At 36.0% G+C, this 18,691-nt stretch overlaps 1 protein-coding gene across 1 annotated transcript in view; it reads left to right on the top strand.

Moving 5' to 3' along the window:
• Positions 1–18,691, top strand: part of vps8 (VPS8 subunit of CORVET complex) — a 171,726-nt gene that overhangs the window by 151,672 nt on the left and 1,363 nt on the right. The window contains 4 exon segments of the mRNA XM_052546015.1: positions 245–281; positions 283–414; positions 2,233–2,286; positions 5,396–5,476. Coding sequence (XP_052401975.1) covers positions 245–281; positions 283–414; positions 2,233–2,286; positions 5,396–5,476 — 304 coding nt within the window.

The raw sequence follows: 18,691 nt of genomic DNA on the forward strand, positions 1-18,691 counted from the left end.
ATCAATATTTAATTTCATAAATATCATAGTTATTGTGATACCTCTGTTAAAAAAATATAGCATTATATCAGTCAGTACTGGCAGCCAGTCATTAAAAAAATCAAGACATTTGTGGTTATTTTTTCTGATCCCTTATTTGAGTCACATATTTGTTACTTAAACAAGCTGTTATAGCACTCTGCCTAAACGTTCTACACAAATAGACCACAGTTAGCCTCATTCTGAATCCTTGTTTTATGTGTAGCTGTGGACACCTGTATTACTGCCAGTGTCTTCAGCGTTAAAGAGGTGGGTGTTTTGAGCGAGAGGCAGTACTCGTGGAGCTGCTACAAATGCACATCCAACCAGGGCTCACAGCCAGCGGACAGCCCCAGTGCAGAGAGCTCTCGATCGCGCTCTGCTTCTCTGGCACAGGTCAGTCGGGCAAGTCACATTTCACAGTCAGTGTGTTCATCCAAATATGACAATTTTGGCATATTTTATTCACCTCTAAATGCTTCTGAAGTCTGCATTCTTAAAGAATTGTCATTTTGCTTATAAGTTCATATTACCCATGTCAGTCAAGCTCTAAAATGGATAAATAAATAAAATAAATAAACACCGTGAAGGTGGAAAGTAGCCCATATGACTTTTGCCAAATATTTCAAATCTGAATGTATACCATCTAACGCTGTACGACAGATTAGTGCATGGAAGAGATATAATTTACTGAAATTTGACTGGACATCTTCCACAAAGAGCATTCTGGCTACTTTTTATTCATTTGTATACTTTTTTGATATATGAACTGTTGTATAGAGAAATACATGAAAGTATATGAGTTTGAAAAGACATGATGGTGAGTAAATAATGACTGAAAAAAACTTTAAAACTTCATTGAACTGTTTCTTCATGTCTTTCGTCTGTCCATCAGTGTGTCCCTCAGTCTATCATGCACTCATCATAATTGTATCAGCACAGAACAACCTTTCTTTAAGGGACTTTTTTAGTTTGATCATGTTTCTATTCATTATTGTACAGTATCTCTCTCATACACTCTTTGGGACTGCAAAGAGTTCACATTAAAGGTGATATGACTTTTAAGTACTTTTATATGCATACAGCCAGGGTATATGTATTATCAACGGTAATTGTATTTCTGTTATAGGGCAGTGGAGTGTATGTAAATGGAATGCAAATGGCTTTCTCAGCATGCACCTGAATTAGTCATAACCATAGGAGGCTGATGGCTGCAGGCACAAAAGACAGCCATGCTAGTATCCCTAAACAGTTATTCTTTTGGAAGTAAAGAAAAAATGATTCCAAAAATTCCCAGCCAGTGTGATTAGAATATTTGATCACCTGTGAAAACAATGCAAAGCTGCTTTTACCTTAAACACATGGTCCATGATTCCTGCTGACTGAATCTGCACTGCACCATAACAAAAGAATGTTATATTTCTGTAAGCTAGTGATGTACTGTAAATGAAATAATAAAAGTCAGCAGAAAGTGCTGGATTAATGGGTCAGCGATGTGATAATCTAATAATATATTCAAAAATGCAGGCAACTGCAATTCATATTTACAGTGATTAAATAAACCCAGTTTCAGTTGTTTTTGTTGGTCGTTGCTCCTGTATGTGTGTTCCAAGTAGTTTCTCTCATGGCTTGTGTGGATTATAATCTTGTTCCAGGGTTGGATTATATATATATTTGTGTTTTTTAAGTAAATTTACTTGTGCTTGCATTTGGATTCTAACTCCGTCTCGTTTTGCTCACTCGTTACAGAATGTGAATATAAAATATGGCGTTGAATAACAATTTTGTGTGAACTGTCTCTTTAAAGATAACAATACAACTCTTGATATAGGATGATATTGCATATGATATATTAACATTTCTGTATGTGAGTAGTTAAAAGAATAACATCTTAAGTGGATTCAGAAAAATACATATTTTTTACAAAAGCTTCATTGCTGCTTCATATTTTAACATTGTTTGTCTGGATGATTAAAGGCATGTGGTGTGACCAACATACAGAAGTATAAAACATAAAACTGCAAATGATATCATAGAGAGGACTGCTGCAGACCCTCGTGACAGATAATTTCACCTTTTTATGATCAGATGAAGCTTGTTAGAGTAGTTGGAAAATTATTATGACAGATCTGTATTCGAGTCTGACTGTATCACTGAACTGCTTTTGTCATAATCTGTCAATTTTATTTAACCCTTCACCTCGTGTTTTTTCAGACCAAAGTGATGTCTGCTCATCATGGGATTGTGGCAGAGGCTCATGGGAGAAAGGTAATTGAGTGGAATTGCATTCTACAACTACACTGGGTTTGCTTAGGTTAAGATGATTAAATCTTACCTCAGCCGTAAGAAATGCTGTGTTTAAAATAGTTTTACATTTATATTGTAAATTGATTTGGCAACAAACTTAATTGCAGTTTAGATTTCAGATTTTAGATTTTGTTTTTAATTAGTATTAGACCTTTACAATAAACTGATTTGATATTGCATTGCATTTTCTCTTTTCTATAACTGACCAAGTCCAGCACTTTTTGAGGTGCATCATTGCTCTACTTCAGCTCGACGGAGAATCATAGGTGTCTTCCACTCTGCCTTTTGTGTGTTCATTCATCCCTGAAACGGAAATGGCTTTTTCCCTGCTGGTTCAAAGCAAATTAGCTTGCTTATGATTGCATTATACTCTCTCCCTACTTTCATGCATTTGTTTACTGGCAGGAATAGAGTGATGAAACACTCCTGCCTTGTCTGTATGTCTCTTTCTTTCTTTCTACCTCTCTCATCTACATTTCTCTCTCTCATTTCTCGCTCTTTTGGAGACATTCTCTACTTTCTATTTCTCTCTTCATTGAGCATTCATTGCTTGTTGGTCAAGAGACTTGGCGTTTTATGCAATGTGACAGTGAGCCTAAAAGACAAGTCAGGAAGTGACATGAACCTTTTGACCTATTCCTCTTCTCCCGCATCCCTTCATCCTCTCTCTCCTTCAGCAAACCCTCAGCCATCAGCACTGTGTTATCTGTAACAGGCATAATTCAGCACTTTTCTTCACGTCCAAGTTTTCAGGAACCTGCTAACACACAGAATTATACCTGTGGAGACTTTTGCTTTAATTAACACTTAATGCTTCAGAACTCCTGCATGCTAATGATAACAAGGCTGACAGGAGGACGACACACAGCGTTTTGATGTTTTTTTCTTCCGCTCTCTCTCCTTTTCATCTATGAATGCAGTGCTCTTGCAGCAGAAACTGCTTTTAGCATGCAAAGATAACAATTTAAATGCTTGGATGTACTCATACCCATACAAACATCTCATACATGGAAGAAAAAAACATATTCAGGTTTTTTTTAAAATAATAAAAACAATTACATGACGTGCAGATTAAGTAAATGGATTAATCACAATTAATTGCTTCGAAAATTCCCCCAAAATAAAAGTATTTCAGATATATTTTTGTACCTAACAAAACATTAACTTTAGACATAAATATAATATTTGTTTTATTTATTTGTATTTTATTTATATTTAACTTCAATTGTAGTTTTATTTAAATATGTTATATATATATATATATATATATATATATATATATATATATATATATATATATATATATATATATATATATATATATATATATATATATATATATATATGAACCTACATTGCTCTCATGATGTCACAAACTAGGGGAGGGTTGTACAAAATAGGACATGAATTGTAAACCTAACCCAAAATCTCTGCCATGATTATAATATGGAAAGGAATAAATATGGTTAAACTGGATAAACATTAAACTAAAAATACTTATGGTATCTTAAGGCCATTGCACACTTGAGTTCGAAATTTTCACATTTTGAAAAATAAATATGACCTTGTGTTGTGTCTATCACGTTTACCCACTGCCTCCAAAACTTTTGTCCATCATAAAAATAAACATAAAAATCGGACCAGGTTCAATTTTCTGCATTTTCGCATCCATTGCAAGTATTTTGATCGGACATTTTTTATAGGAAATTTCGGACTGTGTGCAAGGACCTTTTACTGTTATATATTTTCTGAAGCTGTTTTGGTTCCTTCCTAACAACCTACAAGAAACATTAGGTTTAATCTAAACAAAACATGATACTTTAGGTCTAGAGGAGGCTTGATCCTAAGTGTGAAGAAAAAGAAAATGGCAGATCTTTAGAAGTAGGTCAGACGTTCTCTAAACGATTTCAACATCTTGTCTAGTTGGCTGAAGTGCTCCTCCTGATGTCTCGAGGTGAAGAAAAGTGGCTTTTTGCTTTTTTTAAGCTAGGAAATACATTGGGCATTCAAAAAGTGTGTAATTGGTTTATTTAAATAAGTCGTGCGTAAATAACGGATTTAATGAATGCTTCACCTAATTATCCTACCTTTCCCACAACACTGTCACGCAAAATCGACGTCCTCCAGCTCAGTGCCCTTTATCCGGAGACAGCTGAAACAGCGTGACAATGTTCATCTCCTTCTTTCTGCTGAAGGGAGGGAGCAATAATTGCATTTATTCTTCTGCAGTGACAGTAGCATTTGTTCTTTGTGCCACTCAAAACAGACTCTGATTATATATAGAGAACCAGGGAGGTAAAGTGAGGATACACTTGATTTTATTTTGGAGCATTCTGTTGAAAAGCGTCTCTGGGTGGAGTTTGGCAGATCTTTAGGGTTTGTGCTCGGCTTCGTGCCTTTGGGACTGGAGAAGTCATTGACATTGGATGACAGAGACTGAGAGGTTTTGGATCACTGGAGGCCGATTTGAGCCAAACCAAGTGATGGAATGATTCTGATTGGTGTGAAGGACACTGGAATGTGTCTTTAAATAAGTGTAAATGTGTTTTTATGTATGAAGGGCCTGTCTGTAAATCTGGGCCAACGTTGATTAAATTTGGATTATTATATATTAATTAATGTAAATTCTTCAAATTCATATACAGCCACGAGAAGTAGTATATGACCACATAAACAATTCATTGCAAGCAATATCAAAGTATTTCACAACTTATTTTCTTCCTGCTTGAAATCTGTTGATGTCAAGGTTTTTTTTTTTTTTGTTTTTTTTTAATGTCACATCTGTCAGTCTTTAATCACTTGTCTTTCCCACTTTATAGGCTTGTGTATGAAAATGTCACATTCGATGCGATTAACACTCCACTGATTCTTGAAGGGTTTATGTAGAATTTGCCTAGTTTGCTATTTATCAAGTCCATATCTTGCAGCATGGTTTGCATTCTAATGTTTTTATAGATGTTTTTGATGTATTTTCACAAACATGTTAAATTTAATTGTCTTTAGGATTATGTCTGGCCAAGTGTCTTGTGTCAGGGCTGTTTTGGTTCTGTGAGTATGTTGATCTGAGTAGATGTTGACTGAAGTCACTCTGGAAGCCCAGCAGACTCAGGCCTGGGATCATTTCCGTACTCTCTACAGAGGACCATCAAGGGTACGACTGACCTTAAAATCAGTTCTTTCCATTCTCGCACTACTCTAATATTTACATGCCACTTGCAGAATCTGTTTATCTTTTCTTTTTCTTTTTTTTCTCAAAAAATATAATTTTAGTACGTCATAAAAATGTTATTTTAGTCAAGGTGAAGCTCTCTGACGTATAAGCTACAATTTTTGTAATCTTTAAAAAAAAAAAAGTCAATATTAATACTATCACAGAATTATTGTGAAATTTTACAATTTATTTCAAATTGTATTACATATTACAATTAATTACAAGTCATTTATTATATTATTTATTTTTTGTGTGAAAACAATAATATATTAGATTTTTCAGGATTATTTAGTAAACAGAAATCTAAAAAGAACAGGGTTTATTTGAAATATAAATATTTTGTAAGATGTACAAATGTACTTACTGTCACTTTGGTCATGTTAATGCCTCGGTGATAATTAAAAATATTGAATTATATAAAAACCAGCAAATTTTTATTGTATCGCACAGGACCATATGACAATGCTAAAAATAACATTATTTTGTGTAATGCAATGTGTTTATGTGGTTTAAGGTTCAAAGATAGCTCCTCTCTCCCCTGCCCTTCTGAAACACGTCCATTTTTACAAAGCTTATAGTTTAGAAATGAGCAGAGTTGGGCAAGTTACTTCCAAAATGTAATACATTAGTTACGTTTGAATGTAATTAGTTACATTACAATATTATTGTCTATGAATTGTAATGTGTTACATTACTTTTGATTTATTTTTTTATTGATTTTGCCAAAATATCCACAGAAGTATGACTTAGCATTCTAAAATGTATTTTATTGCTGCTCATTATACATCCATGTGTTAGGTCTTATATAGCATGAAATTATAAAAGCATGTTTAAATACTGGTATTTACACTATATTGTATTGCAAGTATTTGGACACCCACTTCTAATGAACAGGTTGGACTACTTTGGTCATTTCCAATGATGTTGTAGGGAATTGCGTGTTTCTAATTTTATAGCAACAGTTTGGACAGAACCCTTTTCTATTCTAACATGACAGTGCCTCTGTGTAGAAGGCAAGATTCAAAAAGAAATGATTGATTCAGTCAGTGTGGAAGAACTTGACTCGTCTGCAGAAAGCCAAGTCCTGATCCCAGCTGAACACCTCTGGTGTGACTTTAAATGCAGACCTTGAGCCAAAAACTAAAAGCCAAACACCAGTGATTTGTACATATGGGTAGAGTCATTTTACACACTTCCAAAACTGTTGCAACAGAGATGGAAATACAGTTTTTCAATACATTAATTATGTTTCCATCTTTGTTGCCACAGTTTTGGAAGTACCTTATTCTGTTCTAAAGAAGGGGTTGTCCCAATACTTGTGTCTACGTAGTGTATGTACAAGTCATTGGTGTTTGGTGTTTCAGTGCCATTTTCCTTCCCCTTAGTTTTATATTTATATACCTTTTCAAGATTAGAGACCCGTAGTATTGGACTCTATTTTCACTCATAGTTCTTTCCATCACAAACACACAGATGCACTCAAATACACTCTCACCCACATGTGCACACCCCCACATACACTCACACTAACATAGACGCTTACAATTAAATGAAGGTCTATGTCAACTGCTGACTAAAAACTAAGTTGACTCGGTGTCAACTGGAATTTTAGTTAAAAGTGTCTTTGATTAAGAGAAGCCCCAGATTTAAATGTGTGTGGGGGGGGAGGGGGGGGGAGTGGATAAGACACAGTCCTTTGGTGTGGAAGACTCGGGTTCGAATCGACTGTGAGACACCAATGTGTCCCCCCTGAGCAAGACACTTAACCCCTAGTTGCTCCAGAGGCGTGCGACCTCTGACATATGTAGCGATTGTAAGTCGCTTTGGATAAAAGTGTCAGCTAAATGTAAAATGTAAATGCAAATATAAATGCACCCGTGAATCACTAAAAACGGCACATTGTGTAATAGCTTTTTTGCATCTGCTTTCAGTTACATTGTAAATAATCATATAGTTCACACTTTGCATTAATCATTTTTGACGGATTTCCACTACATTATTGATGCCCAAATTAATAACACAATTAGAATAGAATTTAATTAAATAAATAGTGCTGTCAAACGATTAATCACATCCAAAATAAAAGTTTTTGTTTTCATAATATACATGTATACAGTATGTGTGTACTGAATATATACACTGTACAAACAAATATTTTGAAAAACTTTTATTTTGGATGTGATTAATCATTTGACAGCACTTCATTTTAATATTAATAATGGCATAATGCCATTATTAATTTAAACTGTTGTTTTTTTTTTTTTTTTTTTTTTTTTTTACAAAATTTTTCAAAAAGAACTTTAGAAGAAGCCTTAATATATTATGCATTATAAAATGATTTAACGCATTTGTTATGCCTTGTGATATATCTTATAGTAAACACATACATTATATAACCACCTCCGGTAAAATGGTACTTTACAATTATTTATGAAAAAATAAAATTCATGGCAGCATACATTATGAGTACCCGTTAATGTAGATAAAGTGTTGTAGATAAAGGCTTCATTTGATGTGTTTTCAAAATTACTGTTGATAAGCAGTTTCTGCAAAAACTGGGGTTTTTAACACCTCAACTTTTATTACAGAATCCAAAAAAACTCCAACATTTGTGAGCTGACTTTTTTGGGCTGTGGGTTGAAATGGTTTTCGCCTGTCATCGCCTCTGACATGATTTTATGTGACAGCTACACACTGGCTCTACACTCTGCCTATAAGTTTGGAGTGTCAACCATCATCAATGTGGTTATTGCAGCAGTCCTACAACAATATTTCTTAAAGGGATAGTTCCTTATCTGTCATTATCTGGCTCGGCTCGGTGTTCATCTTCAGTTCTCTCTTCACAGGAGTTCAGTCAATGTACTGTTTGAGTAAATTAATTACTCCGGGATATTGGTTTGTTTGAACTCAGAGGTAGTGTCAGCCTAATTTAAAAAGGTAACAACTCAAGTCATTTGTGGATTAATGCGTATTAGAGATGCGAACCATTTAAAATGATTCAGTTTGTTTTGGTGAACTGGTTCAAAAAGATCCGGTTACATCGAATGATTTGTTCGCGAACCAGATATGACAAACTGCTTTGTTTTGAACTCTCTCACAACAGACACGGAAGAGAAGACAATGCTGAATAAAGTCATAGTTTTTGCTATTTTTAGACCAAAATGTATTTTCGATGCTTCAAAAAATTCTAACTGACCCTCTGATGTCACATGGACTACTTTGATAATGTTTTTTTTCACCTTTCTGGACATGGACAGTCAGAGATGTATAGTAACGAAATAGAACTACTTCACTACTGTACTTAAGTACTAAAAGGCGGTATCTGTACTTTAGAGTATTATTATTTTCCCCTACTTCCACTTTTACTTCAGTACGATGAGTTTAATACTTTTACTCCGTTATTTTTGTTATGTGCTGCATCGTTACTCGTTACCCACATTACCACTGCCAGAACTGTAGATGGCAGGTTTGATGAAGCTGGCACATCATTGAGCGAATCAAGCGATTAAGAAGACTGCGCGTGCTGACTGAACTGCTGTGAAGAGAGAGATGAACACCGAGCCGAGCCAGATAATGACTCGTTCACGAGTCAAGTACCGGTTGCATCGGTTTCCGGATCACCAGTAGTTCTTTCTGACAGTTCGATTCAATAAACCGGTTGAAGAAAACAGTTCACCGGTTCTTTTGCGCTCGACGTAATGACGTCATTGGCGATGATTGCAAGCCTTCGGTTTACCTGGGCTCGTAACATTAGCACAGAATCAGTTCAGAATCAATCACCAAAAGAATCAGTTCGGTCCAGCGCTCTGTGTGTCGGTTTGCTTCACGCTGAATCACACATGCGCAGTATCATCAACTCGGTTCTCGAATTGGACACAAATTCGTAAACGGTTCTTGACTCGTGAACGAGTCAGTCTGTTGTTCATTATCTGGCTCGGCTCGGTGTTTCATCTTCTTTTCTCTTTTCACATCAGTTCGGTCAGTTTACTGTTTGAGTAAATGAATTACTCCGGGATATTGGCTTGTTTTAACTCAGAGGGAGTGTCAGCCACATTAAAAAGGTTAACAGCTTAAGTCATTTGTGGATTAATTTAAAACGATTCAGTTCGATTTGGTGAACTGTTTCAAAAAGATCCGGTTACATCTAATGATTCGTTCACGAACCGGATATCACAAACTGCTTTGTTTTGAACTGTCTAACAACAGACACCGAAGAGAAGACAATGCTGAATAAAGTCGTAGTTTTTGCTATTTTTTTATATTTAACTGACCTTCTTATGTCACATGGACTACTTTGAAGATGTTTTTCTTACCTTTCTGGACATGGACAGTATACCATACACACAGCTTCAATGGAGGGACTGAGAGCTCTCGGACTAAATCTAAAATATCTTAAACTGTGTTACAAAGATAAACGGAGGTATTACATGTTTGAAACAACATGAGGGTAAGTTATTAATGACATAATTTTGCAAATTTGGGCGAAATAACCCTGTAATCTGTTTTTTTTTTGTTTTGTTTACAAAATGTTACAGTCAAAGGAATTGTGATTGTCCTTTAGGTTAATCATTTGAAATAGTAAAAACAGTATGTTCAAACTTTTGACTACTTTCTTTAATAACTATATAACACAATACTTGTACTTTTACTTTCAGTACTTGAGTAGTAAATTTTAAAATAGACTACTTGCAATACTTAAGTACAAAAAATGTTGAATACTTTAGTACTTCTACTTAAGTGTGGTGCTTAAAGAGCACTTCAACTTCTACTCAAGTCACTTTTTTGATAGAGCACTTGTACTTTTACTCAAGTATGGGTCTCTAGTACTTTATACATCTCTGTGGACAGTATACCGTACATACTTTTTCAATGGAGGGACTGAGAGCTCTCGGTCTAAGTCTAAAATATCTTAAACTGTGTTCCGAAGATAAATGGGGGTCTTACTGGTTTGGAACGACATGAGGGTTATTAATGATATAATTATGATTTTTGGGTGGACTATCCCTTTAAGTGCAGTAAATGATCTAAATTTTTCAGTTAATGCAACCTCTCATGTTATTTGTAAGAGACACTTTGAGTTTTAACGTTAATGTAGTCAGATCTAACTGGAGCTGTACAGGGAGTCATTGTGGCCTACTGAAGACTTTCTGTTGATTCTATTGTCCATTTAAATCTCACATTACCAATCAGCCCAAACCAGCTCAGACCAATCCAGTCAGTTTGTGTGGGGAATCTTTGACCCTGATTCTCTGAAGAAATAGCAAGTCACTGCTGTAATCCAGTATCACTCTTAACACACTCTCAATCTGTCCTCAGCTTTAAGAGTCGGAGTAGATACACATCCTGAAAGAGAGATAGACAGATAGACAGAAAGAGAGTACACTTATTGTCAGTTTCTTTGGTCCGTGCAGTTTCTGTGTCTGTCTGCTGTTCTTCGGTTATCTACAGTATGTGACATGCTGAAGTCTGTTTGTGTATGTGCTGTCGTTCTTTTCCTGTCTCTGTGCTAGACTTCGCACTCTCGGTAATGAGGAAACAAACTACTCTAGACTTGACATCATGCCAAACTGAGATTCAGAGAGATGAACAAACACACTCATGTACTCCATGTGACTATCAGTGATTATGAATACAACGCATAGCATGTGTATGTGTGGATGATGCAAGTAATGCAGAGTATTCACACCTTAAAACTCCCTCACATCCCTTCATGTACAATTTAAAATAATAGTTTTCTGTTGTAAAATATAGGGATGTAACGATATCTCACGATACGATATTATTGCGATATGAAGTCTGCAATATGATATTTCGATATTTAAAAAGAGAAAAAAGACAAATGAAAAATGTGTACATTTTAAAGATAATTATTCTTTCTAATGCAATTTCAGAGGTCAAATCTGGAGCAAATCTGAGCCACAGAAAACACCGGATCACGAGCTGATCGCATGAACAATGTGTGCATCCAAAACAAATTTATTTGAAAAACTAAACCTATCGTTTCATATCGTCATGTGACCATGATAATTTTGTCATATTGATAATATCTTACCGTCCCTAGTAATATATTTTAACTTTGTCATTTTTCCTGTGATGTCAAAGCTGAATCTCCAGCAGCCATTACTCCAGTCTTCAGTGTCACATGATGCTTCAGAAGTCATCATGCTCATTTATTGAAGAAACGTTTCTTATTATTATTATTTCCTGTTATTCTTTGAATTTTAATTTAAACTAAGGAATTTAATGAAGTGGTTCTGCCATATCAATATTTGTAGTAAGTAATACGCAGGTACAGCAATAGAGATGTACTGGCAGAGTAAGCAATGTCACCCCATGTTGTGTCCTCCATGATGAGTGAGAGATGAGGGAATGGTATTCACAGTTCATCAGCCTGGGTTGTACAGAAGGGTGTCATCACAGCTTGACTATAGTTTTTATCTGACAGACTCAAAAGAAGGAATTAAGAGCTTTGATGAGACCCAGGACGTTTTAGTCTTCTAAACTAAAAGTTGGGCAGACCTAATGCAAAAAAGGGGGTTGCAACTTTTTATAGGTCCCCTAAGTGTCCCCAAAGTCTAGAGCTAAATAAAAGTGACTCATTTACTGAAAGGGCTCTGTTAAAGGGGTCATTTTATTTTGAGTCCACATAGTCAAAGGGGCTTTTTTTTTTTTTTGGCAATAAAGTTTTATGCGAAAGTTTGGGAACCCCCTGCCAGAATATGTGAAAATGTTAATAATTTTCACATACTAAATGCATGATTTTTTTTTTTTATTATTAAGTATGAGTAAGATATTTTACTTAAATGATGTTTGCATATAGTCCACAATACTATAAAAATGAAAATGCTGAAATAATTTTGGGTTTATTTTCCTTTCAAAAGTTTGCAAAATGAAGGGAATAAACCAGGTTGAAGAAAAAAAAACATCGCTATCATATTCTGTCTGCAGTTGAGTAGGTTCATAGGAACGCAATGTTTTGAATATTAAGTCACATCATGAATAGGGTGGCCTTGGTAAAAATAAGTTATTCTAACATAAGTCAGAGCAATAGGTTCTTCCTCACAGACAGGAAACACATTTGATTAATGTCTCACGCATCCTATAGTAAGTAATGTTCCAACTTGAATAGTGTTACATGTTCTTCTTTTGGTCTTGAGGAATGTCAGTATCCAGTGTCAATATCCTGCTTCCACTGTATTACCTACGTCATTTGTGTGTACATATGTTTTTAATGTTTTTAACAAGCATTTTAATAAATGAAACTTGGGAAGGAGTTGTACAATCTGAAAGTTAGAATATATGTTTAAATAGTACATAGAACACTATCAAAGGAAATTTTTATTTCTTGTGATATTTTGTGACAAAATGAGGCATGCATGTGTGTGTGTGTGTGTGTGTGTGGTATATGGTGTCATATTTTCCACTGTGTGTAGACTCAGAGATTGATCAAAGCTGACAAAAGGAGTGGAAACAGAAATGAAGCGGAAAAAGTGAGACAGAAAAAGTGTTTGAAAAGCCACATTAGTAATAAATCAAATAACTGTTGTATCACTAATCAGGAACATTTTTGGCATCTTTTATTTTGGAGATTTAATTTATTTTATTAACAAACTGCTTGACTTTCTCATTACCGTCCCTGTTTTCCTCAAGCACCCTCTGCCATCTCGCTCCATCCTAAAATATCTGAAAAAGAGGCCATCTCCACAACCATTTTATGTACATGGCTCTCTGGAATACTTGAATCTGACCGGTGGCATCTGATGACGGACATGATTGGTGACCGTCTGACTATACATTATCACTTGGCACTCTTTCTACAAAATAGTACAGTTTTACTAGATGAGCAGATGTGGGGTGGGAGTCTAGCAGCATTAAGTGGTTCTGATATGGGGAAAGTGAGTTTGAAACTGCAAGTGTCACAATCCCGTTTCCCCTTTTTCCCCCATTAAATCAGTCAGAAAAGTCCAAACAAAACAAAGTTGATAATTGTCAGTAAGTTTGAACCTAATAATAAACTTTAAGCCCTGAGCTGAAGTACAAACATTAAATCTATTCATACAAAGCGGACATTAAAACACTTTTCTCTCTCTCTCTCTCTCTCTCTCTCTGCTTATGAGTGACCCAAATGTATCCGTTACTCATTGTGTTGCTTCTAAGTGAATCTCCTCCCAGGATATGAAGAGGCTGTGGTCTCTGATGCTGAATACAGATCCTGTATTGAAACACACTGCTTTCACCCAGCCTCACGGTCAACACGTAATACATTTGATTTTCTTTTGATAAACGTATTCATCATAGACTATAGTCTATAGATATAGACTGCACAAAGAGTGCAGTTTTTTTTTTTCCCATACAGCTATGTGAGGAAATTAGGAACATTTCTAGGAAACGTTTGATTGTTTATTAGGGTTTATTACGTTTCTGTTGAGCAATAGTTAAAGAAAGTTATATAAGTTAATAGTCTTATACACAACCGTTCAAAAGTTAGGGGTCAGTAAGATTTAAAAAATGCATAAAAACACACACAGATACAAAAAATCTACTTAAAAAAGACATTAGGCCAAAACAAAAGTAATAGCAAAATAAAAACATGTCCAGTGTTACAATAGATTTCGTTTTCAATGAATGAAAATTATTCATTTATATTCATTCATATTCATATTCATTCATATATTAAATTATTCTTTAAACAAATTCATATAAATAATATAATGGTTTCCATTAACTATTTCCAATATTTATAATCGTGAGAAATGTTTCTTGAGCAGCAGATCAGTATATTAGAATGACTTCTGAAGGATCATGTGACACTGAAGACTTTGCATCACAGCTATAAATTACATTTTATAATACATTACAAAATAAAACATTTTAAATTGTAAAAAAAAAATATTAGCAATGTTACTGGTTTCACTATATTTTTGATCAAATAAATCCACCTTGGCATGAGATATGAGATTTCTATCAAAACCATTCAAAAAAAATATTTTGAACAGTCAGTGTTTTCCGTGTAGAGTTTTAGGGTAGAACATAAATTGACGTGGCCATCTCCCATGAGAGCCCAGAGTCAGGTAAACACATATCAGTCTTTGTGCCGATCCCTTCACACAAGCATCCTCAAGAGTTTGATTAGAACTGTTTGCTCAGCACACACACATACAGTACACATTCCCAGCAGACATCCCATAATTAACACAGCAGAACTGCACAGCCCAGTTCTGAGCTCTTTAATTAAACCGTAAAGGGTTTCAGAGGATGAGTAGATGGGAAAAAAAGACCAGCGCGTCGGACAAGGTGTTTATTTGTGCATGTGTGGTTAGTGTCTCCCGTTGTTCCTTTGTCTGGGGGAAGATTATGGAATTCTGATTTACTTAAGAAACTGAGCCAAACAGATTAAAGATGTTTGTGTTTGAGAGAGAGATTAATTAAAACTAAAAGCGAAAAGCAGATAGAGTGACTCTCCCAACACCTGAGAGTACAACTTGGCGTGTGTGTATGTGTGTGTGTGTTTCTTTAAAGCATTAATGAGAAGGCTGCCAGGCAGGTGCTGACAATAAACTCCAGCCATGATTATGTCAGCACTAGTGTGTGTGTGTGAGTGCATAGCGTATGTGTGTGAGCGTCAGAGTTTTTGAAGTGCTGTCTAAACGTTCTGGATCTGCTGATTAGGCTTACAGGAACATTTGATTTCGACCAAGAGGAAATGAAAGATGTGTGTTGTTCAGGTGTTTGTGTGTGCCTTGTTTTATAGTCTAAATCTGTGTGTGTGTGTGGGAGGTTGTCAGGGTTTCTCTGATGCTTTGTCAGTGCTGAGCTTTGATTGCTCTCTTTGAGGTCCCAGTTGGTCCATTTCCCTTCAGTGCAGCAGTTCTAGGAAGAAGGCGAGGAAGACGGATGACGCCAGTGGAAAAAGAGATGTATGTGTAGAGATGAGGCAAGAGTGCAATAGAAAGAAATACAGCTATAGGAAAGGGATTGTGTTGAGAGGAAAGAGTGGAAGGATTATGAAACTGCAGGAGCAATAAAATGCTGTAAGGTGTTTGGTATGAATGAATTAGAAGGACAATATTTAAGAGAGGTGAAAGGACAGAATGAGGGAGGAGAAAGGAAGGCCTTTGAGAGACTATATGGATGATTAAATCTTGAATTTGTTTCTGAAAATGTACTTGCCCTCAAGATGGGAACAAATGCGAACAGATTTAGAGAAATGTAGCATTATAACACTCACCAAAGGATGCTCTGCAGTGTATGGGTGCCGTCAGAATAAGACTCCACAATAATCAACATCTTGTGAATGAAAAGCTGAGTGTTTTTAAAAAACAAATCCATCAAGACATTTTAGCTTTAAACTGTAGCTTAGGTTACAACGTTGGTGTCGATAGCCTTATGGGTAGTGCGCTGACACATACCTGTACCTACCTTTGTGTCTTTGCGCCCAAGTATCTCTTGGTGTAAGAGGCATCAGGTTGTCAAAGGCATTAAAAGATCTGGTGGAGAAGGCAGATAAAGGGAGTTTCTGGTTCTGGCTATGGAGAAAGGACAAGGTGTGGGGAAGAGAAAGATCCTAGGGCTGGATTCGGGGGCACGGTAGGGAGACGTCCTCACTGCTGCTCCACCACCCAGAGATGTTCTGGGAGTAAAGGAGCGAAACATCCCAGCTGATGACTCTGCAGCCAGCCCTAATGGTACCACTGGAGGTATGGCAGGCAGAAATGACTTGCAGGTATTCCTACCTGTGCTTGCAACCCCCTGCAACTGTTTCCCCCAGGAATAGTTCACCTAGACATTAATATTCTATTATCAGTTACTCACTCTTGTGTCATTCAAAACCCATTAGACTTTCATTCACATTGAAAATTATTCATAACTCACTCCTTCATCCCAGGGCCAAATACAAAGACCTGTCAAACCAAACACTGAACGAAAGAAAAAGCCTACCTGCAGCATAATAAGAACCATTACAAACACAAACAAACATTCATATACTACATTACAAATTATCTTCTACAGACTAGAATACACAATTCTAGAATATCTGGTCACAAAAATAAGTTGTAATCTCTTATTAGAGAATGTGGTGTAACGCAAAAAAAAAAAAAACTAAATAAATAAATAAAAGCATTGCTTTAGACCCCTATCAGTATTATCTTCCTTGTGCCGAGACACCAGTTATATCAACAGCTCGATGTCTATGTGGTTCTGAAAAATTGCTTGCTTTGTCACATAGTTCTTAGTGTGAATAAACCTTCGGGCTCTCTTTTCGACCTTATCCATATATGGATTTTACAGTAGGCAACATTGCACGCAGCATAGCACAAAGTGTGTCCTTTTTCATACCTAACAGTTCGACAGCTCTCCACTAATGTAATTAAATCATACACCATAGTTTTCACACAAAGGCGAACTTTTCATACATCGCCTCCATGTATGACTCACCCTGAGAAGCCATTACAAGCTAACACACTGAGAAGTACATCTTATGAATACATGTTCAGATTTGTTGTAGTCTCTATTAGGGCTGTCATGATGTAAGATTTTTCTCTATACGATTATCGTGTCCACAAATGTTTACAATAACGATATATCGTAATATACGTATAGAAATCTAAAAAAATAAATAACCATGCTATAAGTCAAATTCATGTTTATTCATTTATTTTGTTCCTTTCTTGATTAGTGAATCACACCATTGTATACAAAAGGAACAATTACACTAAACAGATCGGACTAAAATGCTAACAGTTTTTAGTATAGGATTTTTAGGCTGCATTAATTAGGTAAACCGGAACTGTGAACACTTCCCATAACACCCGATGTACTTGCTACATCATTAGAAGAATGGCATCTACGCTAATATTAGTCTGTTTCTCTCTTATTCTGAGGTCACCATCACCAGATCCAGTCTGTATCCAGATCAGAGGGTCACTGCAATCACCCGGATCCAGTACGTATCCAGACCAGATGGTGGATCAGCACCTAGAAAGGACCTCTACTGCCCTGAAAGACAGCGGAGACCAGGACAACTAGAGCCCCAGATACAGATCCCCTGTAAAGACCTTGTCTCAGATGACCACCAGGACAAGACCACAGGAAACAGATGATTATTCTGCATAATCTGACTTTGCTGCAGCCTGGAATTGAACTACTGGTTTCGTCTGGTCAGAGGAGAACTGGCCCCCAACTGAGCCTGGTTTCTCCCAAGGTTTTTTTCTCCATTCTGTCACCGATGGAGTTTCGGTTCCTTGCCGCTGTCGCCTCTGGCTTGCTTAGTTGGGGTCACTTCATCTACAGCGATATCGTTGACTTGATTGCAAATAAATGCACAGACACTATTTAAACTGAACAGAGATGACATCACTGAATTCAATGATGAACTGCCTTTAACTGTCGCATTATTGACACACTTTTTTCCTAATGAATGTTGTTCAGTTGCTTTGACGCAATGTATTTTGTTTAAAGCGCTATATAAATAAAGGTGACTTGACTTATAGTATAGTTTAAAAATACAGCAATTTATTGTAATAAAAATATATTTTTACTCTAAACGGGTGTTCTAAATAATTTTCTTCTGTGAACTGATTCTTTTTACAGAATGAGACAGAAATTAACTTATTTTATAGGATTATGTACAGTGGACAAAGGATGTGTGGATTAGCAAACTTATGCACACTTATACTTAGGACTGGTGTTGTAGTCCAGGGTCAAATACTGCAAAAGTAACAAAACAGTATTTAAACACGCAGAGAAAAAAAACACATAATTTATTCTATAGATGCAGTAAAAATGAAAATATAACATGGTTGCCATAGTATCTAACGCTAGGCTTTTTCACAGAGGAGCATCAACCCTGGTTAGCAGTGTGGAAAATTGCTCAAAGTGAAGTATGATAGAGAGACTGTTACTGGTATTAGACATGACCAGACTTCATACTCTGTGTTTAGCCTGTTTGCTAACACTATGGGGCCACTGCGGTGACAGAGGCGATGATTAGCCACTGACATGCTTTCCATGTCTCTATTTGCTTTTATCCGTCACTCTCCATAGCCTTCGCTTAGCAGGTGTCCGGTTTAGATAGGGAAGCGAAAGAAAAAAAAAGGAAATTAGCTTGACTGAGGAATAGAACTATGGCTTATAAATGGCAGTCTGTTTTGAAGA

Source organism: Carassius gibelio, chromosome B1 (genome assembly GCF_023724105.1).
Source record: "Carassius gibelio isolate Cgi1373 ecotype wild population from Czech Republic chromosome B1, carGib1.2-hapl.c, whole genome shotgun sequence".
Taxonomy (NCBI): Eukaryota; Metazoa; Chordata; class Actinopteri; order Cypriniformes; family Cyprinidae; genus Carassius; species Carassius gibelio.